Source organism: Panthera leo, chromosome B1 (genome assembly GCF_018350215.1).
Source record: "Panthera leo isolate Ple1 chromosome B1, P.leo_Ple1_pat1.1, whole genome shotgun sequence".
Classification (NCBI taxonomy): Eukaryota; Metazoa; Chordata; class Mammalia; order Carnivora; family Felidae; genus Panthera; species Panthera leo.
In genome coordinates this window covers 188,628,669-188,640,799 of record NC_056682.1, presented here as the reverse complement: position 1 = coordinate 188,640,799, position 12,131 = coordinate 188,628,669, and the positions used below count along the sequence as shown (strand labels likewise).

The 12,131-nt window shown below is 38.7% G+C and overlaps 1 protein-coding gene across 5 annotated transcripts in view; it reads left to right on the top strand.

Moving 5' to 3' along the window:
* SLIT2 (slit guidance ligand 2) overlaps window positions 1–12,131 on the top strand; it is a 376,497-nt gene that overhangs the window by 342,003 nt on the left and 22,363 nt on the right. For all 5 annotated transcript variants that reach the window (XM_042936808.1, XM_042936807.1, XM_042936805.1 and 2 more), the window contains 3 exons: window positions 4,153–4,246; window positions 10,508–10,645; window positions 10,756–10,996. In XM_042936808.1, coding sequence (XP_042792742.1) covers window positions 4,153–4,246; window positions 10,508–10,645; window positions 10,756–10,996 — 473 coding nt within the window. The remainder of the gene's footprint in view (window positions 1–4,152; window positions 4,247–10,507; window positions 10,646–10,755; window positions 10,997–12,131) is intronic.

Sequence of the window (12,131 nt, the reverse complement as noted above, 5' to 3'; positions counted from 1 at the left end):
GGCCCTGGAGCATCAAAAAAGCAAATACAGTTACCTTATTTTCCATTATTTTTCCCTGATTTTTTCACTAATTTGGTACTAGCTCTGGCTACACATAGAAAGAAGGAAGGGAAGGGAAGGGAAAGGGAAAGGGAAAGGGAACGGGAAGGGAAGGGGAAGGGAGAGGAGAGGAGAGGAGAGGAGAGGAGAGGAGAGGAAAGGAAAGGAAGAAAGAAGAAAAAGAAAGAAAAAAGAAAGAAAGAAAGAAAGAAAGAAAGAAAGAAAGAAAGAAAGAAAAGAAATACAGGGAAAGAAAGAGAGAAAGAAATACAGGGAAAGAGAAAGAAAGAAAGAAAAGAAAGAAAGAAAGAAAGAAAGAAAGAAAGAAAGAAAGAAAGAAAGAAAGAAATACAGGGAAAGGAAAGAAAGAAAGAAAGAAAGAATGAAAGAAAGAAAGAAAGAGAAAGAGAAAGAAAGGGAAAGAGAGAAAGAGAGAAGGAAATACAGGGAAAGAAAGAAAGAAAGAAAAAGAAAGAAAGAAAGAAAGAAAAGAAAAGAAAAGAAAGAGTGAAGGAAGTACAGGGAAAGAAAAAGAAAGAAAGAAAGAAAGAAAGAAAGAAAGAAAGAAAGAAAGAAAGAAAGACAAGGAAGGAAGGAAGGGGCAGGCATAATGTTCACTCAATACTATAAGTTTTAGGAGAAATTTTCAATAGTAACTAAAAGCATATGAGTGAACTAATGTTAGTGCATTTTATTTCTGTTCTTCCTGGAAAACGAATGCGGCTTTCAAATGTCCAACTTTTCTTTACTTGTTGAGAAGTAGATCTAAACTTGTACATTTGTCTATGGAGCTTGCTACAATTCCCATCTTACGCTCAGTTCTTGAGTTTCACCTCTGTGGGACAGTATTTGAACTTTAAAACTACCTTCAGTCCAACACAGCAGAATCCAATATAATTTGAAAAAAATAAATAGTCCAATGAAAACATTTAATATTTGGCCAGAGGAAAGTTAAAGTAATGCTTAAAGGAAAGTCGTAAGTACTTATTATTAATTATGGGTGACTATTACCCATTGAACAGAAAATTGTCTAAATGCTAAATTGAAGTCCAAGTTGAATATAGGTCAACAAGATAGCACTCTTATCTTAAAAAACATGTATCTTTTTTCAATAACTATTATTTTAGTGTGTCATAACATCATACTTTATAGATAGGAAGGCAAATATGCCAAGAATACTGCTCTCAGTGCTCTTACAGTCAAAGAAAGGAATGAGGTAAACACCAGTAATATCTATCACATCCAAAACCATACAGCCCTGTGCCCTTTCCTTATTAAATGGTTGTCAGGAACATTAAGCAACTCCATATTTATACAGTGTTTGAAACTGTCTGGCACACAGCAGTAAACACTGTATAAATATTTATTAAGTCAATAAGTAAATTCATACAATAGATGTGCCATAAGATAGGCACAGGCAAACATGAAATATAAAAATTGTAGATAGCTAACAAACTCATAAAGAGGGGACATATAATGGATGGAAAAATTGACAACAGAACTTATTGAAGTTACTAAAACAAAAGGAAACACCATTAGCCCAGACCTGGAGTTGAGATAAATTCATAAAATCATAAATAGACACAGGAGACAAGAGTATAGGTTGCAAAATTTGGCTTTAAAAGTGAGTGATGGAATATAATATTTGTTAGTATTGTAATATTTGGTGACACTTAAAGGGAGACAGATCCTTTTTGAAGTAATCAGCCCATCTTCACCAGAATCAAATGTGTAGTTATGTATTGGTCACAAAGAACTATCATACACAAGTTTAGTAATGATTAATACTGCTGCTGTGCTGTTCTTAGAAGATAGATTCCTTGCAAATTAAGGAACACTTCACATCGGTATAGCTTTTCACATTCAAATTAGCATGTTTTGCCCTAAAGCTGTTAATTAGAGAATGGCCAGTCTGTTTAGCCAACAGTGTCTTACAACCATCTCCTTTCTTATTCCTTTCCACATCAAGTTTATGGAGAAACACCTGGTGGAGGAGAAAGGGTCAACTCTAATTTCTTCTCTTAAGAGATGAATTTCTCTTTGTAAATCCTTATGAGCTGTGGTATAAGTCAGCTTGATTAGATTGGATTGAGTTGGGTTGGAGTGGATCTAAGTGACTAAGAAATCAAACATTTCCCCTTTTATAATTTTTAAAGCAATTTCTTATTGAGTATTGAGTGGAAAACAATATATATATGTAATATATATTTTATGGTCAATATACAATATATACTTATTATATATATCTTATATGGTCCCTCTCTATCATCAGTTACTACAACCTACCTTGTCTATAGATTACTATAAACAACCTGTATCCAACCAAATAGGTTTGATTTGAAAATTCAAAATTATTTCCTCATGGTAGGCTGATAAATTATAATGAATAAATTCCATCAAGATGTATTACTTAAAATAATATTAACTGAAAGTGAAAAGCTTTATATAAACCCTGTTTAAAAGTAGCTCATCATTTATATGTTGTTAAAAACTTTTTGTATCACAAATCTAGAGACACAGACAACTTTCTTACAAAGAAGAAATCTATGAGACTTTCAATGTAATTAGTTCATTTTAAGAGACAGAAAAAAAAACCTAACTTATCATACACCAAATTGACGTAATAACTGACTACATTTATATATTTGCATCATGGATACAGATTCTTGAATATGCCACATTGAGTTGCTAAGCAACTCTTTCTACCAGTTAGCAAAGTTTTTCCTTAAAAAGATAGTCTTATAACAAAGGAATGTGTGTAAACTCCTGGTTTTTAAACAATGCTGTTTAAATCCACACACTTTGAATGAATGAAAGTTCTAATAGTTTCTTGGAAATGAACAGCTGTCTGGATGTGTCACTGTATTCATTCACTTATCGCATATAACACAATTAAAAAGTGATTTAGAGGTAAGGTAGGAAAAGAGATGACTTTTAAATTTTGTATCTTTCTAGTTATTTATTATCTCCCACAGTGATTGGGAAAGTCTCACCAAAAATCATTATTTAGCCAAATATATCCGAAAATAAGATACGACCATATTATTTATATCTGAAGAAATTTCTTAAGAGATTCGCAGGCATACAATTCACCATAAAGTGTCTAGAATCTGCATGGTTATGCTTTTAGCTCTCATTTATTGATAAAATTTGTTCTTTATGAGTTGACTGATACTCTGTCCAGATTCGTTCTTCTTTTGCTTTTTTCTTAGTGGATATAACTAAGGAGTAGTCTATTAGCCGTTGCAATTAAGTCATAAGAGAGAAACAACATCTTTTTCTTCCAGACTTTATGAGACCTTGGAGACTATGAAGATATGAGGATTAGTTTTCCAAACATAAAACCACAGAACGGGCCAGACATAAAGGGGTACATACCAAATGAGTCTATTTCTGTCACATTCAGAAACAGGCACAACTCATGTTTGGTCCTGTTAGGACAGTGGTTAGTCGCCTTGGGGTCAGGTCTCTGGGATGCTGGTAAATGGTATGTTTCTGGATGTGGATGCTGGTTACGTTAGTGGGTTCAGTATGTGAATATTTGTTAGCTATTCATTTATTCTTTGGGTATATGCTATACCTCAGTAAAAAGTCCAAATTAATTTTTTTAACGTTTATTCACTTTTGAGAGACAGGCAGATAGAGCATGAGTGGGGGAGGAGCAGAGAGAAAGGGAGACACAGAATCCGAAGCAGGTTCCAGACTCTGAGCTGTCAGCACAAAGCCCGACGCGGGGCTGGAACTCAGGAACCATGAGATCATGACCTGAGCCGAGGTTGGATGCTTAACCGACTGAGCCACCCAGGCGCCCCTAAAAAGTCCAAATTAAAACAAACGAAACAACAGAAAATGAAAAGCATTCAGATTTCCTTTTTCTCATCAACAGTGTGTTCTAAAGGGGCTCCTATTAGTTACAAATCACAGTAGTTGTGTTATCCCAAATCCTGACTGTGTAGCAGCATAACCAGCCCTTTGGATCTTCTGCTTCCGTATCTTGTGATTTATTTTTTCCCCAGTCACAAGCTGTGCTAACCTCTGAGGCCCCTGACAGCCTGCTGGCGGGAAGCCTGTTAACCTTTGTCTGTGAACTAACACCGTTTGCCGTGTTAACAGGCGAGTTGTGTGAGGAGAAGCTGGACTTCTGTGCCCAGGACCTGAACCCCTGCCAGCATGACTCCAAGTGCATCCTGATGCCAAAGGGATTCAAGTAAGTCAGAGGCTGCCTCGGGGCTCCCAGTGGGGGGGGGGGGGAGGGGTTCTTCAGGAACCTGTTTCTTCACCTTCCTTTCAGGACCTTGCTTCACACCTTTGCTGGGGACGAAAGGGACATACTCTCCAGTGTCAGTGGGATTTTTATAAATGCTGATATACAACATGGACTTTTTTTTTTAGTACGCTAAAGAAAATGAAAGACAGCATTTCCTTTCGTTCCATGGCTCTTCCTGGGAAGTCACGTATGAAATAAGTTAGCCTTTGACTGTGTTTACTTAAATGTATTTGAAGGCCACGTAAGGGGCACCTGGGTGGCTCAGTCGGTTAAGTGTCTTGAGTCTTGATTTCAGCTCAGGTCATGGTCTCACAGTTCCTGAGTTCAAGCCCTACATTGGGCTGCACACTGATGGCACAGAGCTTGCTTCGGATTTTCTCTCTGTCCCTCCCCCACTTGTGCTCACACGCTCTCTCTCTCAAAATAAATGAAACTTAAAACTATTGAAGGACAAATAAATTTGTAGTATCTACTAGGCACTTTATTATCTGAATGTAAGTTGGTGGTAAATAGGGACTTTAATGTAACTGAAGTTTCTTTGGTCTGCAACAATTCTTAACTCTCCGAGGTGAGGAAGATGGAGGGAACCTTATGTCCCAGGTTGCCCTGGGACAGTTCCAGTTTATGCCTGTTGTCTTAGCGTAATTATTAATAGCCCCTCTTTCACCTTACATTTGCCTTCTGTGGGATGATAAAGCATACAGTCACTGGAGATAGAGGGCTCCCTCAAGTGAACTCAGAACTTCAAAATTGCTGCTTTTCCCTCCTCAGTACTCTTCCTGAAATATGTTCGGTATCAGATTAAATTATTTCTTTGCTACAATCCTGAAATAGTTTAAGGGCCTATCAATAGTAAGGTTCTCTTCTTAGAGCTGACAGTGGTTTAGAGATCATCTGGTCCGAATTCATTTTAAACATGAGGAAACCATGGCCCAGACAGGTTGGTGGCTGTCCAAAGATCTCAAGGTTATTCATTGGCAGGGGTGGGAGCTAGGTCTTACATTTCCCAGTTGGATGATTTTTCTAATATAGGTTACCTCTAAGAAGTTTTGTAGTTGATTAACATTACAGATGGTTTGTTATAGAAGATACGCTGGATGCTCAGGAATGAGACAGCTGGGTTCAAGAGTTGAGCCGTGCTTACATCAGACAATCAACAAATAGAATTATTTGTTCTTTTGCCCACTATGTATTGGGTACCTGCCATGGGACAGGGTGCCCATGTTATGTTATATAGAGTTTTTTTTTTTTAAGTTTATTTATTTTGAGAGAGAGGGAGAGAGTGAGCCAGGGGAGAGAGGCAGGGAGAGGGGGAGAGAGAGAATCCCAAGCAGGCTCCGCACTGTGGGCACAGAGCCCAATGCGGGACTCAAACTCATGAACCATGAGATCATGATCTGAGTCAAAGTCGAGAGCCAGACACTTAACTGACTGAGCCATACAGACACCCCCGTTATATAGTGTTTTATAGCAACTCACATTCACATACTTTCTCTTCTCAGTGAAATGACTCAAGCTTAATTGCCATAGGATTCAAAGAATTAAAAAATTACTCAGGTCGGGGACAATTTTGTAAGAGAAGATGGGAGGTGAGCTGGATTTCTAACAGTTTGATACTTGTCCACACATTATCAGACATTCTGAGTTGAATGGGAGATAGGGTCAGTACCTCCAGAACCCCTGCCTTTCAAAAATCAATCTGAATAAAATGTTTATGCTCGTTTTAGTTACAGAATATTTTTTACTCAATTTGTTCAAAATTTTATTATTATTATTATTATTATTATTATTATTATTTATTTTAGAGAGAAAGAGAGTAAGCAGGGGAGGGGGCAGAGGGAGAGAAAGAGGGAATCTTAAGCAGGCTCCACACTCAATGCAAAGCCCAACATGGGGCTCAGTCCCACAACCCTGGGATCCATGACCTGAGCCAAAATCAAGAGTTGGACTCTCTGGGTGCCTGGGTGGCTCAGTTGGTTGAGCATCTGACTTCAGTTCAGGTCACGATCTCATGGTTCGTGGGCTCAAGCCCCACGTCTGGCTCTGTGCTGACAGCTCAGAGCCTGGAGCCTGCTTTGTAATCTGTGTCTCCCTCTCTTTCTGCCCCTGCCCTGTTCATGCTGCCTTTCTCTCTATATCAAAAATAAATACACATTAAAAAAAATTTTTTTAAAGAGTCAGATGCTCAACCAACTGAGACGCCAGTTTCCTTGAATATTTTTTTTTTAATTTTTTTAAGTAAGCTTCATGCCCGACTTGGGGCTTGAACTCACAACCCTGAGATCAGGAGTCACATGCTCTACCCAACTGAGCCAGCCAGGTACCCCTAAAATTTTAGAATATACAAACACAGTTTTAGTTACAGCACCTGCTGACTCCATTTGATACCTTGTTGAAAAAGAAAATAATATCCTTGAATTCTACTTTTCCTTATATTTTAGTTTACAATCCCATGCAAAAAAACGGACGTCTTCTTGAAATCTTTACTGATACAAAATGCTTCATTGCATTTTGTTCACCCAAGTACTGTATGTCAGTTACTTTAACTCCTAATGCCTTTGATCTGCCCGCAGTTAAATTTGGCGAATTGAAAACCCACCACTTACATAACAAATATCCTTTCTCAGAGAAATTCACCAGTCAGGGAAGTGGTTTTCTAGAACTGTTTATCTGCCACACAGGTTTCACAGGGCTTTGTGCATTGTGATTGTAAGATAAAGTGTTAGTGAGACTTAATGGAAACCACTAAAAAATGAGGGAGTTTGTCTTTAAAAGACTACTCCTTAATTCAGTATCTTCTATTACTATCGATTAAATTACACTCTCAGAAGTGCATCCTCCTGCATCGTGGGTTAGCTGATTTGGGAACCTATTGTTTTCAGCAGTAATTTGTGAGCTTGTTTTATGGATGTATGTAGTTTAGCAGAAAGCAGGTGACATCACAGTGTGTGCGATCACTCCCATATTATAAATAATTGCAGGGGGGGTGGGAGGGAGGGGAGGGTGGGTGATGGGTATTGAGGAGGGCACCTTTTGGGATGAGCACTGGGTGTTGTATGGAAACCAATTTGACAATAAACTTCATATATTGGAAAAAAAATAATTGCACATTGTCACGAAGGGAGTTGCAAAAAGAAAATGGGCTTAGAAACCAAAAGGACACGAAGTGCTAAAGAAAATCTCTATTGACAAATGTTGTTTGGACAAACTGTACTGTGAACTTCAAATTCATTTTCTTACTACTAAGCTAACAGCTGGTTTTACTTTTCTTGCTTTATTATATACCTCATAAATCTCCTAAATTGCTTTGAGATATTTTTAGACCATCATATGCCATAAGCAGTATTTTCAAGCATGCATCTTCCTTAGTCAGCTTTTGGGCTTCTAAACAGTATATTTTAGGGCGCCCGGCTAGCTCAGTCGGTAGAGCATGAGACTCTTAAACAGTATATTTTATAGTCTTTGCTTTCTTCCTCACTCCTTGGCAGATAATAGAGTTGAGGGAATGTGATAGGTTTTATTGATAATACAAGCCTTAAGGAATTCTTAATTAAATATTTTCTTTTGTTTTGAAATTTGATCTGAGGAGCAAAAGAAAGACAAAAAAAAAATGTTGGTCATAACGTGACTCCAAGTTCTAATGGGCTTGAAAAATAGTATTTGTAGAGAAGAGAATATGAAACAGCTCTTAGCCACTGGTGGTGAATGTGTGGTTCTCTTATCTTTTACTTTGATTTCTTTTCTCAGATAAATAATTCAGAGTGTTTCAAAGCATTTCTTCTTTTAATGCCTGGCATTTCAGCGGCTCTGCTCACATTAACATTGATGGAAGCTCTCTTCTCAGACTTTGTCCATCTATTTGAGAATGTATATGGCCACTTAGGATCCATTTAACTTCAGACTTGTTGTTTACTTTGCTTTGTTAGGATTTAGCATTAAAACCACTGGCTCTAGAGCAAGCATGCTTCCTCAGTGAGCTCATTTTATTTTCCTAATTTGTACATGCGGAGCTGAAAGTTTGTTCTCCTTAGAGGGTATATACCCCCATTTATTTTAATTCATCAGCCCTCCAGTAACTCTTAAATCCTGATTTTGCATTTTCAGAGAAAACCCTCAGTGTTCAGTAATGTCCACATTCACTTGGGCATTTTTAATTATCCTCATTCATTTAAATCCTAATGGCTTTAAAATCAAAAACTGCAACATTAGTAAACAGTAAACCACAAAGACTTTTATAGAATTATTAAGACTTAATAGAATTATTTTTTAAATACTTGCCATTTATTGATCATGCATTATGTATTAAACACCATAATGATTCTTTTATAGTGTTTTTATTTAAGCATAATGGTTTTATTTAAGCTTTTAACAAACCTGCGAGGTGGAAATTATTTTGTACTGTGTATGTTACAGATGAAGACATGAACACTTAGGAAGCTTAAGTAAGTTAGTCAAGATCGTGTACATGTAAGGATGACGCCAGACTACAAACCCAGTTCTAACTGCAACATCAGAATTCTATAAAGCTAAATAAGCCATAGTTTCCTGGTTTATTTGTTTTTTAAAGTCAGTGAGCCCTCTCTTAAACCCAAAACAGAAATACTCATGGAAGCCCAATGTGTGAAAACTAATAAATCACAACAAGAGAGTGTTGGGAGAGAGGGGAGAGGGGAGGGAAACAGGAAACTGCCAATAGCCTCCTTCCCTTCAGGGGTCCCTTTTCGCCCCTCAAAGCACAGATTGAAAAGCACTGCACACGCCATGCTACTTTCTCCACAGGCAACGATAAAGTATTTCATCCTTCAGTGGTGAGAAATCCAGGCTCTCTTGTCAGATTGCTTGGGTTTAGTACCTTGGCTGTGGCAGTTACAAGTCGAGTGCCCTTGGGTAAATCCCTTAACCAGTTTGTCTGTTAGTTTTCTCACCTGTCATGTGAGGTAGTGGTGATACTGCTGTCACAGGATCATGGAGAAGGATTCCGTGAATCCACATATGCAAAGTGGTTAGAACAGGGCATAGCACCTAGGAAGTGCTCAGAGAACACCACGTGTACGCATGACGGTTCTTCATCGGTGCATCTGAGACCCATCCTTCCCCGGGGCCACCAGAGTGAACAAACAAGCTGAAAGCTATCCATGGAATTGGCCCCTGGATTTTTTTTTTTAATCAGTTTCCCTGTCCTGCTCCACTAGGTCAGCCAACCTCTGCCATAATGATTGTCTGGATTCATTATGAATTAAGGTTTCAATGCTGACTTTTTTTTTTCATAAAATACTGTTTGATTCCAATACATCCATTCTCTTTTTTTTTCTTTTATTTAAATTATATCTATATCTATTTGTAGATAGAGATAGAGATAGAGATAGAGATAGAGATAGAGATAGAGGTAGAGATAGAGATATAGAGAGAGAGAATGAGAGCACGAGCAGGGTAGTGGCAGAGAGAGAGACAGAGACAGAGAGAGAATCCCAAGCAGGCTCTGCACCATCGGCACAGAGCCCGACATGGGGCTCGATCTCAAGGAGCTGTGAGATCATGACCAGAGCTGAAACCAAGAGTTAGACCCTTAACCGACTAAGCCACCCAGCCTCCCCAATACATCCATTCTCTATTAGGAAACAAAAATGTTAATTATTTTAAAATGTGTTTCATATTTTTGGTAAATTTTATACCATAGCACTTCCATTGTCTCAACTGTTCAAAGGAGTTAGAGCAAATGAAAATAGAGGACACTCTAAGCAAAAATAGTCAGGGTGGAGGGAGGGAGGGGAGAGAGGATGGAGGGGAGAAGGAGGGAGAAGATGGGAAGATGGAGGAGAGGGGAGGGACGGAACAAAGCAAACAAGATGGGGGGAGGAGAGAAGGAAGGAGGGACACCTGCACATTTGCATCCTCATTTGGTTCATGGATGCTTACTAATTATCACCATTCTGACAGATCCCAGGGAGAAAACATGGAATAACTGTTTTCTAGGGATCTATTAATTTGGGGGCTCGATGAGCCTGTTCTATATAAGTTTTGAGTGTTTCGTTTTAGTTTTAATGTACTTTCATTGAAGTTTAGTTGACAAACACTGCTACCTTAGTTCTAGGTGTACTATGTTTTCTAAAGATAGAGCCCTTTTTTCCTAGATGAAATGCAACTGTTTTGCTTACCTTGGCTCAGTTCAGTTTGAAACTGTTTACCTACTTGTTCAAACAGATGTGACTGCACACCAGGATACATAGGCGAGCACTGCGACATTGACTTTGATGACTGCCAAGATAACAAATGCAAAAACGGAGCCCACTGCACAGATGCCGTGAATGGCTATACGTGCATCTGCCCCGAAGGCTACAGGTAAAAGTAGAAATAGAGATTTGTGGTAGAGTTAAGTCTTACAGAAAGACCGCAATTCTCATGCAATTCACACGCAACTAAAAGCAATGTGTTCTTTCTGTTTCCTTTAGCGGCTTGTTCTGCGAATTTTCTCCACCCATGGTCCTCCCTCGTACCAGCCCCTGTGATAATTTTGATTGCCAGAACGGTGCCCAGTGCATCATCAGGATAAATGAGCCAATATGCCAGTGTTTGCCAGGCTACCAGGGAGAGAAGTGTGAAAAGTTGGTTAGTGTGAATTTTGTAAACAAAGAGTCTTATCTTCAAATTCCTTCAGCCAAGGTCCGTCCACAAACGAACATCACTCTGCAGGTAAGACATCCCCCACCAGCAAGGGCTGATTTCATCCTAAACCACATTTAACTAAATCATAAACCTCTGGTAGTTTGTGAGTGATACTATTTCCTAAAGAGACAGTTATCGACTGCACAACGCAGTGACAGAAAATGTTCTCTGTATGAAAATCTTCAGTTATTCTTCTCTATAACATTTGTATTTTTCAAAACTAAATGGGAACCAGGTATTTTTATTCACTACTTGATTGTGAAACACATAGGGCGCAACAAAATATATGGTTTGTGCTCTGGTAAAGGTATTTTTATTCATTTTTTTTTTTATGACTCAGAGTTCAGGCTCTGTGCCCTCTGAGATGGGGCCAGGGGGATGGGGAGGATGCTGTTAGGAATTCTGCAGGTGAGGAGAACACCGGTGAGACAAGACACCTTGACAAAATATTCAGCCGTTGTCTTTTAACTCTTCCCCCGGAAACTTTAAGAAGCGACATGAAATTAACAAACTGATCTTATTTTAAGACTTTTCACCAAGTCACTGTGTCCCCTTAAGCAAGTCATTCGGACCTGCACGAAGGAGGTGAGACTAGATTAGGAGTTATGAATTCAGGACACGCAGGGGCAAGCTGGGACTGCATGTTTATTTTATCTGGTAGGAAAAATATTTTAATATATTTTGAATTCAGATGACCTTAGCCGATTAACATAGGCGTCACTCCTTATTCAGGTTACCTTGACACTCCAAGTGAATGTCATGAGTGTCATGAGTGAGTGTCCTTAACCATCATGAGGAATGGGACTCAGGAAGGCAGACGGGCCTTCCGTAGAAAGCCTGTCTCCCTGTCTTCCAGCATTTGCCATACCAGATTGCATGGCAAGAACCTAGTGAGTTTCAGGTATAAATCTAATTTTTACTGACTTGGTCCTCAAAAGCCCACAAAGGCTAGAAAGGATAAAAACAGAGATCTCCCACTGTTCATGCCATAACTGTGAAGAATGTTTTTTTATGTGGAATATAAAAATCAGTCTCACTCAGTGCAGTTACATTTCATATATGCCATAAAGACAACCTGGAACAGGAGTGAAAAGAACAGGTAAGTGAAGATCTCCAGCAGAGAATGTTTTAGGCACACCCAGGGGTGTTTACTGAAGTGTCT